A 16,227-nucleotide genomic window follows, 5' to 3' on the forward strand; every position below is an offset into this window, starting at 1 on the left:
TGGATAAAGAAGTGGGGCCAAGAAGTATGCAAAAGTTTTATTCTCAACAGCTGAGTACAATTTACTGACATGGCAAAAACTAGATATAGAGCCAACAAGCTTGGTTGTGAACATATTAAATTTGGGAAGTCTAATAACATTCGAGTGAAGATATTCAGTAGGTAGTTGGCAATGGGAGTCTGAAGTTCAGGAGCTATTTTAGTACTGGAGATAGGAATTTGCGAATCAGCAACATGTCAGTCCTGAGAGCGTGCCCATTAAGATGGTCTCCTCAAGTTTATTTCTTCCCCTTTTACCTTTATAGAAAACCCTCATCATGAGAGGTAACTTGGGCATGTCCCTGTTTCCTGAAACCTGAAGGAGCCGAAAATATCATAGGAACTAAAAGAGGAGAAAAAGAAATGAGTTTAGACATCGGTGTGTCTGTGGTTTACTATGAAACAGTGGGGCTCAACATCTCTTCCCCTCCCGCCACTTTGGAATCAGTACATGGTAACTCCTCACAACCTAGTAAGAGAGGGGAAGGAAGGATCCTGGCTAGGATTTTTCATTTTTGTTTTTTAACTGTATACTCACTGAATCCCTCATGAAGCCCTACTTGGCCTTTTTTGCCACAGTGATTTTTTTCAGAATCATTAAATCACAGCTGTTGCTGCTTTGCTGTCCCAGTAAACTCTTTCACACTCAGTAATTCTGTGTTCCACAGTGATTTTAAGAATTCTACATTTCAGAGCAATTGTATTATTGTATCTAGCATCTCATTTCCTTTGCAGATTCATCTCTCTTACGAATTAAAATTCTTAATGTGCTCACATCACACCTTATGTTACCATTGCTTAATTTTGTCTTGAAATGTTAATTTCTAGCTCTCGAGGACAAGTAGGACGTATGGATTAGCTTACTCTTTTATTACGAGCAGGAGACGTAACTAGGTATTTACTGGTTATAAATGAGGACCTAAATGGTTTGTAATAACACCCTGGTAGCCTCTTGAAAGAGTTACTATTCTTTCTCAAGCATTTAACTCATGATCAAAAAGATTGTCACTGAATGGCAATCTTGCAGGGCTTGACAGCAGTCAAGTTATATGTGAAAATGAACACTATGATTAACTTCTCTTATTGTTAGTGTGCTGGTTAAGGTTATGTCTCAGCTTGGCTGGGCCATAATTCTCAGTGGTTTGGCAATTATGTAACGAGGTGGTTTGGCAGTTATATAACGATATAGTCATCCTCCATGACGTGATCTGATGTGATCAGTAAATCAGTTGTAAGGGGAGTTTCCTCAGGAGTGTGGCCTGCATCCAATATACATATGGACATTTTGGCAAAGTTCACTTGCTTGCTCTGGATCCTGCATTCAGCTTGTCATCATCTGACCTCTGGTTCTTCGGACTTGAGCCAGCTGTCTGCTGTATTGCCTGCCGATTTTGAGATTTATCAGCCTCCGCAGCCTGTGAGGCAGCAGCCTGCCATCTTACCTGCTGATTGTGGATGTGTCGGCCTCCTCAGCCTGTGAGTCAGTGGCCTGCGGTCTGACCTGCCTATCTTGGGTTCATCAGCCCCTGCAGCTACATGAGTCAAGAGAAGCGCCCCCAACCTGATGCCTGACCCATAGACTTGGGACTTGCCAGCCTCTATGACTGTGTGAGCTATTTTCTTGAGATAAATCTCTCTCTCTCTTTCTCTCTGTCTTTCTCTCTATATATACCTCACTGTGTTTGCTTCTCTAGAGAACCCAGCCTAAGATAATTAGGATCCCACACTCTTACGATGTTTGAGAGCTAAATATAAAAACCATGAGCCCTTGGGACTTTGATTTTAAGATTTTCCTTTAAAAATAATACTATTATTCTCTGAGGACATGAAAACAGTATCACTTTATTTAGTTAAGCTAACTCAAAACAGAACAGGGGAAATCACTAAATGAGTGAATATATATCTTTCATGTCCAATCATGCCCAAACTGATGTGTCTTGAAAGTATAAAATCATTTACAATGGGGAGAAATATCTTGAAAATAATTACATTTATCTTCAGAGAGGGATGCTTAATAGTCTCCCTTAACTGGAATGAATTATGATACTGATAACTGTATTTTTACTGCAGTCTTATGAATGCACAAACGTGATGTTTTATAGCTGCATGGGAAGGAAGTTTAAAGTATTAATGCGTCCATTTATATCCCACCTCTCTGAAAAGGACCCAAAATCTAGAGATAATACACAGTGGAAAATTTCACTCCCAATTTAGACATCTCTCCAAACTCCAGAGGAAACTGCTCAGCTGGCCTATCCTGCAGTTGAAGCTGAGCTGGACTACTGCATGATGAACCGCTGGGCCAGTGGCCCAAGCGCCAGACTGGAACATGAGCTACTGGATTGGAGAGATTCTGACTAATGTCAGGAACATTTTTGTGTGAGAAATAAAAGAAGCCTTCTTTGGAACTGATGTTGAAATACCAATACACTTAGATGTTCTTTTAGCAGTTCCAAATTTGGGGAAAAATTCTGAGAAAATGCCAGAATCTGAACTAGCATTCTTAGTTGTTATTTCAACAGCTGTTAAATGTACAGATAATAGCTACTTGATTGGGTTTCTTAGAGCTTCTCTTAACATAAGGCAATGAGGCAATACTTTACATTAAGTCTCTACAAAATTCAAGTTATTTTATTTTGTTTCAGACAAAAAAAAAAGAAAAGAAAATGACAATCATCTGCCAATACTGAGAAGAGTAATTAAGGCTTCTGGAAAAAAATCCCTTCAAAGAAAATATATGTGAGAAAGGGTAAAAGAAATTTTTTTCCATTATTTTGGAAGCTCTGAATTTCCAAGCTGAGATTCAGAGACATCCCTAATTTCCCTTCTTCAACCACTAGTTTTACTCTCAATAAAACTAAGGTTTAAGTGGATAGTGTCTTACTAAAGGTCACACAACTATTGAGTTGTAGAGCTCATGAGATCTAGAGAACAAATTGCCTACCAGCCATGAACTCCACACTCGTGACAACCCGAGACAGTACCTGAACAGTACCTTTCATGGCAGGTGGTGTGTACACGCTCTGCTTCCTTTGCTTAGGGGATGCGTTCTGTGACTGTAAGGAAAAAGAAAAAGTAAAAGCCTTATATTTGGATAAAAAGTACAGTGCTATCAGACCTGCAAGGAAAATAAAGCACAGTGCCATGTTCCAATTTCCCCTTTTGTATAATAGAATTCTAATCAATGAGAAATTATATACTTGTTCAGCAGTATCACAAGCTCAAGAGATATATGAAGCTGTAGGGTCTGTTTTATCATAAAACTCTTCATCTATTGAAGTCTCAAAATTACTCTTTTTCATTTTCTCACCTAGTAACATTAGTTAATTAAAAGAGAGAGAGAGAGAGACTTCAGTCCTTTCCATACGAAAGAAAAAGGATGAATGCCAGCAAAAAGCTATGTCCATAGGGTAACGATACATGTTCATTGGATTGTTGAATGGTCCAGGAGGAATAATGAAAGTCCTTGATAAGCAATGTTAGCCTATAACCCTTTTAAGTTGACATGTTCAATCTAATATTATTTACTTGGAATTACAATGTTGGGATAATAGTATTTCTTGTCTTCAAAAGATAAGTCTTAATAAAATCGCTATTTAACACTATTGCCTAAGCACAGTGGATCTGGATGAAATTATTGAAGAAAGGATTTGTATTTTAAAATGATGAAGTGGAGAAAATACTTCAGGGTCAAAACTACAGATAATGATATGAAACTATATATAGTATACAATAGATATAATGCTATTTATCATAATAAATGTTCTATATAGCCTACTATATATACCCTAAATCAAATTGTGCCAAAGGCACCTTTTTTAGTTTTATTTTTTAGAGCTGACTTTTCCCCTGGGAGCATTTGGACGGTTCTTCAAAGAGCCCCCCACCTCCACAAGACTCCTTTTTAATAGTGTGTGGGTCTGTATTTCAAGGTGGAAAGCGTAAGGGTTTCAATAAATGAATTTTAGCCTTCTGGACCAATCATTTTTGTTTTGAAAAGTAAAGTGTAACTAGTTACAAGATACTTATTGGGGATTTTCCTAGGCTTTCCAGGCACATTGGAAAGAGCGTAGGATAAAAATCTGAAAGAAACTAGAAGCTGGTCACAAAGTTTAAAATAGGCATCTTTACTTGTACATGTTAAAGCTTGTTTTTGTTAGTTGCCTTTGAGTCAATTCCAACTCACAGCAACCCTATGCGTAGAGTAGATTTGCTCCATAGGATTTCCAAGGCTGTGACTTTTTGGAAGCAGATTGCCAGGCCTGTCTTCCTAGGTGCCTCTGGGTGGGTTCCAACCACCAATGTTTCAGCTAGTAGTTGAGCATTTAATCATTTGTGCCACCCAAGGACTCTTAATTAAGCTTAATTAAAGCTTAATTGCCCTAAAAGGTATCACCAAGATGATGCTATTTACATGATGCAATTGTGACTATTGAAGAATTAAAAAAAAAAAAATCAAGCAAACAGTTTCTAAATCCATATCAACGAAGCAAATAGCATGAGCCATTTTTCTCTTGAATTGAATGTTTTGATACCAGTCTGTTATGCACAGGTACAGGCAGGGCTACTCGACATCAATAATGTTAACCATGTGGACAGTTGATATTGCCCTTGCACCTCTGCTCTGTTCAGTCACGTCTGGTGGACTTTAAGAAGCTATCACTTCCAGAGTTTCCTATATATTTATTTCCATACACATATACAAAGATTAAGTGAAAAATTAGTTCTATAGCAAAGCTTTTGTTTAGGAACGTTAATAAATACTGCTTTATATTTCTGTAAGAGTTTAGTTTTCAAAGTATTTTTAAATTTACTATTTTAGAATAATCTCATGAGATATTTTGTATTTCGTCCTTCCATATTTTCTTATTTAAGTGTTGCTGTATGTTTTTTTGTATGTCTACTCATGTAGTCCTCACAGTCTCCTAGTCAATACTTGTTCCATTTTTTGTCTCACATTTGCTCACTTCCTCATATTTTATATATCCTATTATCAGCTTCCCTAGCCTCCCCTGATTCTTATTTTCTATATGAATTCCTGTAAGTATGCAGGAGAGGAGAGGCAGCTTTCAGACTAGCTGCTGAATTTGAATTTCAATGCATTTCTTGGAGAATTTGTTATATTTTGTTACACAAATTTTAGAAGACCTCAGTTCCTCCAAACTCTTCCCTCAGGGTCTGCTGTTGGCTTCACACACCAGAAGACCCTTTAAGAGGTGCTTGCTGACCCCCCACCCCATTTCCTAGCCCCAGGATTCCAATATTGGCTGGTCCCAGCCTGTAGTGTCATATGCAATCAGTTGTAAAATTAAAATTGTTAATACTCTATCTTGCCATTAAAGGCAATGCTTTATTTTTATTCCAAAAACAACAACAAAAAAAGCCTCACTTTAGGCTTAGGAAAGCAGATTATATGTATTAACAACTTAAAATATCTGATGTTTCCTGCCCTTTTAGAAGTTTTGGCAGGGGTTGTTAGCATTTCATAGTTAGAGAATCAAGGTGACTTAAAGGCAGGATTTTAATGACATCAATTTACTATTTGTTCAGTCAAGAAAAGCAAAGTAAATATATTTTACATCTCAATTATTTTTTTGTTAAACAAACTTTTTTTTTATACACCACATTAAATAAAGCTAATAATTATGTTCTGAGTTGAGTACATATTTATTCAAAATATAAAACTTACTTCCCCGTGTGTGTTGGTTACCCTCTTGTCATCTGTTTCTGAAAGAGAAGTAGGTATAATTTATTAGAAAGATAATATTCCTTTTTATAGTATGCACATTAACATTTTCAACAACAGATTAAAATTATTTAATAATTTCCTTAAAAAAAAAAAAACCCTGTTGCCATTAACTCGATTCCGACTCATAGCAACCCTATAGGACAGAGTAGAACTGCCCCAATAGGGTTTCCATGGAGCTGCTGGCGGATTTGAACTGCCGACCTTTTGATTAGCAGCCATAGCTAACCACTGCTGCCCCCGGACCCAACAGTTGCCTTATATAAGCAAAATTGCCTATGCTTAAATAACATCTGTGGCTTAGTCTAACAGCTGGAAGGGAGTAGGGGAAGTGGGAGGTGGTTTTCACCAGCTCTAACAGATTCCTTCTGGTTCACACTCCTGCTGAGAATTTGCGTTTCTAACAAATTCCCAGCCAGTGGTAATGCTGCTGGTCAGGGACCAATTCTGAGCAGCCAAGCTCTTAACCACTGTGCCACCAGGGCTCCTGTAGAGTAGTGGTTCTCAAATTGTATTATACATAAGAATCCCCTGGGGAGCTTGTAAAAATGTAGATTCTGATTCAGTATATCTGGGGTGAAAATGTATATTCTCAGAAGGGGTTCAAACCAGAACAAACCTGATCAAAGCCCTAGTGGTTTTCTTCTGAGATAATTTTCTAGTGAAGGCTTAAAAAAGGGCAATAAAAAAATCATTCCTGCTGGAATCCCAGCTTTCCCACCTTCCAGAAAAGGGGTTGGGAAAATGGCTCTTGGAAGAACTGTTGGCGTTATCAATCTCACACTGCTAAGGCGTAAGCAAACTCCTTCCCTTATGGATTTTACTGCTGCTCCTGCCGCCATCTACTGACTGCAGCCTCAGTCAAATTTCTCAAGTTTGCCACTAACCAGAACAAACTTTTTCTACCCAGACCCAAATACCATGACTATAAGGAAGGCAACCCCTTTTGTCCATACACTCCTGGAGAGAACCAGTCACTCTGTAAAAACATTTCTTAGGACAGTGCTAGGGCAACTTCTACACAGGCAGTGTAAGAACGGTTGTGGGGCTTGGGAGGACAGGGAGAGATGCTGTTCTAAAGAGGAAGAATGTTCTGGGCTGGCCCTCCTTCCTTCCTCCTCACCTATATTGCATAGATGCAATAATTCTGCCTCTTGGCTCTTCATTGGCTAAAACTTCCCTGGTTTTTGGAGTCCCCGGGGGTGTAACTAGTTAACACGCTCAGCTGCTAACTAAAAGTTAGCAGATTGAGCCCACCAGTGGTGCCTCAGCAGAAAGCCCCGGTGATGTACTTTCAAAAACTCAGCGATGTAAAACATTGTGGAGCACAGTTCTGCTCTGGCACACGCGGGGTCATCACGAACCCGGGCCATCATAACTGGGAGCTGACTCAACAGCTCCTGTTTTCCTGATTCTTATGGCAGTCCCAAAACTGACAGACTGAGCCCATGATTCAGAGACCGAATGAGGGGTTCATCGAAGAGTACTTCCTTGAGGACAATGATAGAAATATATATTTAATGACCTGAAAAGATGTGGTACATAAGTAAAAAATTCCAAAACTATGTGTATGGCTCTTTACTTTATAAAAGATAGATGTATATGGAGAGATGATAGAAAGATCCATGTATATGCACACAAGGGTATGCCAAAATGTAAAAAAAACATAATTATCTCTGGGTGACTGGATAACACATTCTGTTTTATCTCTATTTGAATTGTTTATTTTTCTTTTTATAGTGAACTTGTATTTTGTAATAAAAAGCTCTATGTGGGTATGTATGTGTAAGTATATGTAGAAAGATAGGTAGATATAGATAGATAGATGATAGATTAGATAGATAGAGATATAAAAAAAATAATAAATAGAGATAGAGATATATATATAGAGAGAGATAGATATAGATGATATAGATATAGGTACACATATCTACACACACACACACAGAAAATACAATTTATTTATAAACTCAACCATGCTAATTTGCTATCTCATACAGTTAAGAGATCAAAATAGCCAAGCAACTAGAATGAATAATATATGGAATTATTGTATATGCTAGTCTGATATATTGGCTACCAGATTTTAAAAAGTTATGGGAAGTTATGACTTCTACCTCCGTTGTCTATGGGAGAGCAGACAGGAAACTATTGTTGAGCATAGCAATCACATGTATGAGATGAAATCACTGGCAGTATCTGGCTCATTGTCAGACAGCCATGAATGTACTGAACACTTCTATCAGTACAACACCTTTTGTCATCACCTTTTAATTAATATCAAATATGAGCTACTGTAACAATGCATGTCTTGTGATCCACTGGGTTGATAAATGCCAATGGGGTTTCCTGATGTTTTGTTTATGCTTTAGCTCTTTTCAAAAAATCAACCCAGGACTTATAACCTATTGTTTTAGGAACAAAATGGTGTCCAATCATTCAGCTTTGCACTTTTCCTACTGTCTTACTACAATACACACTAAAATAGTACCTTCCCAAGGCAACTGTGTGGACTTTACTCATTCCTCAATTTGATGAAAATAGTATTTATTCTTTTTGAGTTATGTTGACATAAATTAACTATTTATGCCATGAAGACAGGGATTGAAAGAATTCAGTATTGTGTTCTTATCTTGAAATTGGGGAATGAAAATTAAATGACTTTCAAATCAAAATGACTCAGAGAAAAAGCAGAAGGCAAGCCAAGACTAGGTCACGGCTTTTTTGAAATCTACTGATTTAAATACATTTCTGTTTCCCATAGTAGACTGTTCCTAATTTGGGGAGGCTGATATTCTCTGCCTCCCAAGCACCTCACATGAATACACCCACCCCCACATACACACTCACTCCACAAGCTCATGGTGTCCACACACTGTGGGAGAACAAACAGACACAGGTACGGTGTTCTCTCTGATTAGCATCAAGCAGACTGAAACTAAAGATGGAGTCCGAAAAAATATATGCATATTTTCCATTCCTCTACTCTGCACAAAAACATTAAATGGAATTTACAATGTCTCCATGTTTTCTTTAAGGTCCCAAATTGTGACCCATGACCAACCCTAGAAACATTCAAAAAAGCTAGATCCCTTACGAAATGTAAATATATATCCACACCCCCAAATATCACTTAGCTTTATCATTAAACCAGAAAAAATACTATACTGGAGAAGGGTTGAACACAATCAGTAAACACATGAGAAGGCTGCTAACTAATTCTCAAGGATCAAAGCCCCAAATTTTATGAAAGAGGCTGTGTACCTATTCTGGCTTTATCTTATCTATATTTTTCCCTCTCTCAAAGGGTATTTCATCTAGAAGAAAAATTCCCTGCTTTGGGGAAAAATTTAAAAGGCATCTGGTCATAGCATTTTGAAGAATATTGCCATCATTGCAGACTGAGATAGGGGAAGAGATGTTCTAAAATGGTTTGAGTATTGATTAATTAGAATGCTTTTGAGATATTTAAGTTCATGAAAGCAACAGGACAAACTCGAGATCCATGTGGATGTGAACATAAACTGCAAACACCCATTATCTGATTGCCTTAGAATATCAACGAGATTTCATCTGATTTTGGAAAAACTGTGATAAAAATTTAACTGCATGTAAAGATAAAATCTAAGACAGAAGAAAGCAGGGAAGACCACGGTCAAAGAATAAAGAAAAGTTTCTGAACTGTAACAAAGTAAAAACAAAAAATAGGCAAGATGTAAAGAGGTAGAAACTGACAAAAGGTGAGAGATTCATAATTGGGGCTAGCAGAGAGATCTTAGTCTTGGAAAAAGTAGTGGAGAGCACACATAATTTCTAATATGATACTTCCACTTAGTTGTCATGACCCAGGCAAGCCACTTAACCTTCCTGAACTTCATGTTTTTTCCTAAGTGTAAAATAGGAAGCGGGAAGCATAATAATTCTTACCCTGTCTTCCTCATAAGTTTATTATGAGGATTAAAAAACAAAAAAGCAGGAGCATAACTTCCCACTTCTTAAATGTAGTCCGCACATAGTGACTTCTTTCCAAAGAGCATAGGCTGGAAAGTGGAAGAAGAGAGAATAACTTTACAGTGGAGAAACCTGACCAATGCTACCTCGGGTAAGTGATCAAAATCCCGCATCGATAGTCATAAATCATGTTGATAGTATGTACCCTTGATGATATGATAAAAATAGCACTTGACCTCAGTGATCTTCCTCCCCAAAATTCATAATCCCAGTCTAATCATGAGAAGATATCAGACAAATTCCATTAGAAGAATATTCTACACTATACCTGACCAGTACTCCTCAAAACTGTCAAGATTGTCAAAAACAAGGAAGGTCTGAGAAAACATCACCACCAAAAGGAGCCAAAGGAGACATGACAACTAAATGTAACTTAGTACCCCAGGAAAAAAAAAAAAAAAGGAGATTAGATTAAAAACTAAACAAATATCAAACTATGGACTTTAGTCAATAATATAGTATCAATATTGGTTCATTAATTGTAACAAATGTACCACATTAATGTAAGATGTTAATAATAGGAGAAATGGTGTGTGAGGAGGGGGGTATATGGGAACTCTATCTGATTTTTTTTTTAATCTAAAACAGTTCTTTAAAAAAAGCCAATTAATAAAAAATGTAAACATACTTAACAACTAAAAATCTCTCTATGAACATGTGTTCATTATTCCTGTCGGGAGTCTGCATGTGATTTGAAGGACACCAGAGAATAATTATTACTAAATAGTTAAAGTAATTGAAAACAAGATCGTGACCAAAAATATAACTAAAAAAAAATATCAGTGGGGCCAACTGAAGTCCAAGTGATACCGTTGAAAGCTAATGCAAAGAAAGATGTGTTAGTGGAAAAAATGAGGTACTAAATGATTTCCAGATAAGGTTACTGATAATGAGAATTCTTCGCTTTGATTTCTTAACTGACTGAATGTAGAAAAAGAACAAAGCATAAAAGAGAGTACTAATAGTTCCTGTTGGATTATACATATCCCCTGGTTAGCTCTTCTCCCCTCATAGCCAATGCTACCATCCCTCAACATTCTGCTCAAATAGCAGCTTCTTTGGGAAACCTTCCCAATTCATACCTTTCCAACTACCAACTAGAAGTCATCTCCAGCTCCTCTGAAAACCCACAACCCTTTCATAGTACTCATTACCCTGTACCCTGGATTACAGGCATTAATGCTTTATCTCCCCAGCTAACCTGTAAAGGACTGGGGATTAGCCTCCATAGTTTTATCTTCCACAGCTCTTAGCAAAGTAGCATAGATGACACGTAATAACATTTTGTCAAATAAATATATCTCAATACCTTATGTTTTATAAAAACAAACCATATGTTTGCTGCTTCTTTATATTAAAAAATATAATAGTAAGAGAGTTACTTGCTCGTAATAGGTGCCCAATAAATGCCTTTAACTAATGAGTATTTCATTTGTAAATTCATTTAAGGCAAAGGCTCTAACTTCTATTTCTTTAAATCCCTGTACTCAGTCCAAGGCAATGTTGCAGACACTCAAATTCTTATAAACACTGCCTCAAAGAGAAGGTTGGAGGAAAAACAAGACTATATGACTTTGCTCTGTTGATTTTTAGAGAAAGGGACAATATGTGGGTCAAGGACAATATAACATAAGAAAGTTCAAAAACAAGTGAAAAATCAAATTTAAACATTCTTTTATAGAAACCAACCTCAGAATAATTAAAACCATGGAAATGAATGATTTATACAGAATAGTGACTGCTGAAGAGCACTGATCCATATATAGAATGCTTTGGTCAGGAGAGACAAAATTATTTAGAATAAAACCAAAAGACACAGATTTTTGATGAGTTTCAATAACAGAGGGTCTCTTGGGTTTTTATTTTGGACAGCTATTCTGGAAATGTGAGGACAAAAGTTAGTTTAGAGGATACTACACAAACCATAACTAACAATGCACAAACACCCGAAGAGAAACTAGAAAACTTGGAGCTCCTAAAAAGCAAACACTTAAGCTCATCAAAAGACTTCACCAAAAGAGTAAAAAGAGAACCTACAGACTGGGAAAAATATTTGGTTATAACATATCTGATAAGCATCTAATCTCTAAAATCTACAATACTGCAACATCTCAACAACAAAAAGATTAATAATCCAATTAAAAAAAAGGGCAAGGGATATGAACAGACACTTCACCAAAGAAGACATCCAGGCAGCTAACAGACACATGAGGAAATACTCACGATCATTAGCCATTAGAGAAATGCAAATTAAAACTACAATGAGATATCATCTCACCCCAACAAGGCTGGCACTAATACAAAAGCACAAAATAACAAAGGTTGGAGAGGCTGTGAAGAGACTGGCACTCTTATGCACTGCTGGTGGGAATGTAAAATGGTACAACCACTTTGGAAAATGATATGGCACTTCCTTAAAAAGCTAGAAATAGAAATGCCATACAACCCAGCAATCCCACTCTTAGGAATATACCTGAGAGAAATAAGAGCCATCACGTGAGTAGACAGATGCACACCCATGTTCATTGCAGCACTATTCACAATAACAAAAAAATGGAAACAACCTAGGTGCCCATCAACAGAAGAACGGATAAAAAATTATGATACATACACACAATGGAGTACTATGCAACAATAAAGGACAATGATGAATCCACGAAACATCTCACAACATGGATCAATCTGGAGGGCATTATGCTGAGTGAAATAAGTCAGTTGCAAAAGGACAAATATTATATGAGACCACTATTATAAGAACTCAAGAAAAGGTTTAAACACAGAGAGAAGCATTCTTCTGATGGTTACAAGAGAGTGAGGGAGGGGGAGGTGAAATCACTAACTAGATAGTAGACAAGGATCAACTTTAGTGAAAGGAAGGCCAACGCACAATATAGAGGAAGTCAGCACAGCTGGACCAAAGCAAAAGCAGTTTCCTGGACACGTCCAAACTCTTTGAGGGACAGAGTAGCTGAGGCTAGGGTCTGTGGACCATGGTTTCAGGGGACAACTAGGTCAATCGGCAAAACATAGTTTATTAAGAAAATGATCTACATCCCATTTTGGTGTGGCATTTGGGGTCTTAAAAGCTTGGGAGTGGCCATCTAAGATAAATCAATAGGTCCCATTTCACTCGGAGCAAAGGAGAATGAAGAAAGCCAAAGACACAAGAAAAATACTACCCCAAAGGACTAAAGGACCAAATGAATCAGACTCCACTAAACTGGGACCAGAAGAACTAGATAGTGCCTGGCTACCACCAATGACTGCCCTGACAGGTAACACAACAGAGAGTCCCGGGCAGAGCAGGAGAGAAATGTAGACCAGAACACACATTCATGTAAAAAGACCTGACTTAATGGCCTAACAGAGACTGGAGGAGCCCCCAAAACTATGGCCCTCAGTTGCACTCTTAACCCAGAACTGAAACCATTCCCGAGGCCTACTCTTCAAACAAAGATTACCCAGCACCCTACGCCACGAGGGTTTCCAACAAAGATTAGAAAGGTCTATAAAACAAAAAATAATACATGTGATGAATGTGCTTCTTGGTTCAACCAGATATGCGAAACCAAATATGCAGCTCCTGTCCGAAAGCGGGATGAGAAGGCAGGAAGGGACAGGAACTGGTCTAATGGACACGGGGGCCCTGGCCGGAGGGGTGAGTGTGCTGTCACATTCTAGGGACGGCAACTAATGTCACAAAACAATATGTGTATAAATTTTTGAAGGAGAAAGTAACTTGGGCTATAAACTTCCACCTAAAGTACAATGTAAAAAAGAAAAAGAAAGAAGTACAGAAAAAAAAACTTAGTTTAGAGGAAATTGGAGGACTTCCAGTAACAATAGTGTTATAAGTTCATGCTTTGAAGACTTCTCTGCTCAGAAATAATAGCAATGACAGATAAAATATATAATGAGATGAATAAAAAGCTACACCACAGTCTAAATTGAGTCAAACATCTCTGTGGACTGTAAATAAGAAAAGAGCAGTAAGTAGGGGAAAAACCGTGTGTCAGGAAGACCTTAGATCTAGAAGCAGACAGAGGCAGCTGAGAGCTCTAATTCCCGGATGAAGCGATTAACTCCATGTGAGACAAGGTACAGAAGCCAGGCTCATTGCCTAAAACCAGAAGCAGGACTCTGTTACCTATGGAAGTATGCTGAGAAAAGGCATTGATCTGTGTTTCCAGGGAGGCTGAATAAAGCACATAGTCGGCTCTGACTGCATCTGCTTTATTTCTAATACTACCATGGAACAGGTGCCCTGAAGTCCAAATCAAGACCTGATCCTAGATTAAAAAATGGGAGGATTTAATGGAGGAAAACATAAGAACATTAATGGGGGCGGGGGGGGGAGGAACTCCTACTCACTCTGAGTTGAAAATTAAAATTTCGAAACAGAAGAGGGAAAGAAGCACTTAAGAATAATTGCCTACAAAGGAATAGGAAGGTGAATTCCCTCCAGAAGAAGTGAAAATACTTCAGAAATTTAGAAATGTCTTTAAAATTAGTATATTTAGGACTCATGAAGAGATAAAAATAGGAAATCTATTCATTTTTTAGAAATCAAGAAATGTTGAAACAAAATAGGCAAAAGTGAAACAAAAACATTTTGATATAAAAAGAAATAAATGGTAATATAAAATAAATTCATGGAAACAAAATACTCGATAAAGGTGAAAAATGTTAGACTGGCTTAAGTGCAGCAAAACCTTGAGCAGTGTATGTAAAACAAACACAAGAATTGCCCAAAAGGGGAGAGAAGAAGACAGAACAGGTAGGGACTTCAGCACCTGAGGAACAATGGTGCAGTGAGTTCCTTGCGTTGCCCCCCCCCCCATATATTGTGGGTGCTAGAGAAGTCGGCAACCCAGAAACACTAACAGGAGCAAACAAACAAAAAGCAGTATGATAAATTCCGTTTGCTTGGTTTTTCTTCCTTATAGCAGCTGCCATAAAAACCGTGATTTAACATGTTGGTTGCCAAGTGGTTTTGTTGGAATACTAGACTCCTTCATTCCTAATACCACTACCAAAGTAAGGATCAGGAATGAACATTGAAATGGCCCCTTCTAAATATCTCTTTATTCACATTGAGGTCTTAATTAGGGTTTTTGTAGATATACAAAATCTCTTCCTATAATCTATGAAATTTCTGTTAGTCTCTACAGATTTACTTCAGCTTGTGACACACGTCCTTCATGGACCAACTTGGGCACATTGAAGCTAACTTTGGGAAGGAGTCATAAAGTCAAGTGAAAAAAAATTCTAAAATTTAGGAGAATTTTGTTTATGGAAAACTATGTTCCAGCTGGCCAGCTCCCTAAACTCCACCAAACTCTCAGCTTGTGTAAGTCTAATTCATATAATAAATTGTTTATGTCACAGTAACAGAAACCTGAGTGAAAACTGTTTCAAGAATTCTTGACTGCTTGACACTTTTTTGTTGTTATAGTGGAATTAAGCACTCAATCTGGTAATTTATACCACTTTCATTAATTTTTATGTTTTTATGAATAATTGGAAAAATTATTGCCTTTGTCGTATAACAAGCAATCTAAGGCAGTGCCTGTACTGAGGGATCTTTCTCAAGGCAGTGACTATGGGAGCAGTGGTGATTGATTCCTTCTACACTTACATACTAATTATTCAAAGCCGTCCCTTAAAACTAGTCCCAGGAAACAGATCAGACTAATTTCCTGAATTACCTTGAACTATAAATGGGAAAGAAAAGTTAAAATTTTCTTTAGATTGCTAGCATTTTTGCTGGATACAGTGTCATTTAATACCTTTTAATTTCTACCAAATTTGTCATTTAAAAATCATTAATATACAAATGACGCTTTATAGTGTTTTCAAAAATATAAGTAACACATTTACTATGAAATTTTGTATTATCACATTTAAAAATGAGTTTTGTAAGATATTAACCATTAATCTCCACTAAATTTAAAATATTTTATATACACCTTTATATCCCAAATCAAAGAGTTTAAATGTTTTCAGAGTGTGGGAATAAATATGGAGAGGCCATTATTTAGCTAGCTATCACAATTCACTCCCAGGTGCTAGTCAAATTTTTGACTAAAAATATTTCCAAGTGTTTTCTAAGGCACTGAGACTCATCTAGTATAACTGCCAGAATTCCACATGCTTTCACACTAAAGTTTGGATTGAAAAATAGAGGCCATGAAAGTTCACAAAACACAGAGACAAAATTATTTCTTAACTGGTTTTTGTTTTTTTGAATGTCTAGAAAATGGAAGTATTACAACTGGAGTGGAGGTAATTACATTTCATTACCAAGAAAAAGTGTCAAATCCTTGTGAATATTATTACTGCCTCAGTATACCTCTGCACTAAGAAGATCCCTCATGAAGCTACAATGTTCCAGCTGCCATGATCAGAATTACTAGAGGCTGATTTTTTGCC

General features: G+C 37.2%; 1 protein-coding gene across 2 annotated transcripts in view; it reads right to left on the reverse strand.

The window, feature by feature from the left end:
- Positions 1–16,227, reverse strand: part of PPP1R1C (protein phosphatase 1 regulatory inhibitor subunit 1C) — a 145,454-nt gene that overhangs the window by 59,409 nt on the left and 69,818 nt on the right. For both annotated transcript variants that reach the window (XM_003406185.4, XM_010602785.3), the window contains exons 3-4: positions 5,728–5,765; positions 3,034–3,094 (exon numbers count right to left, since the gene is read on the reverse strand). In XM_003406185.4, coding sequence (XP_003406233.1) covers positions 3,034–3,094; positions 5,728–5,765 — 99 coding nt within the window. The remainder of the gene's footprint in view (positions 1–3,033; positions 3,095–5,727; positions 5,766–16,227) is intronic.

This window comes from Loxodonta africana, chromosome 6 (assembly GCF_030014295.1).
Source record: "Loxodonta africana isolate mLoxAfr1 chromosome 6, mLoxAfr1.hap2, whole genome shotgun sequence".
Lineage (NCBI taxonomy): Eukaryota > Metazoa > Chordata > Mammalia > Proboscidea > Elephantidae > Loxodonta > Loxodonta africana.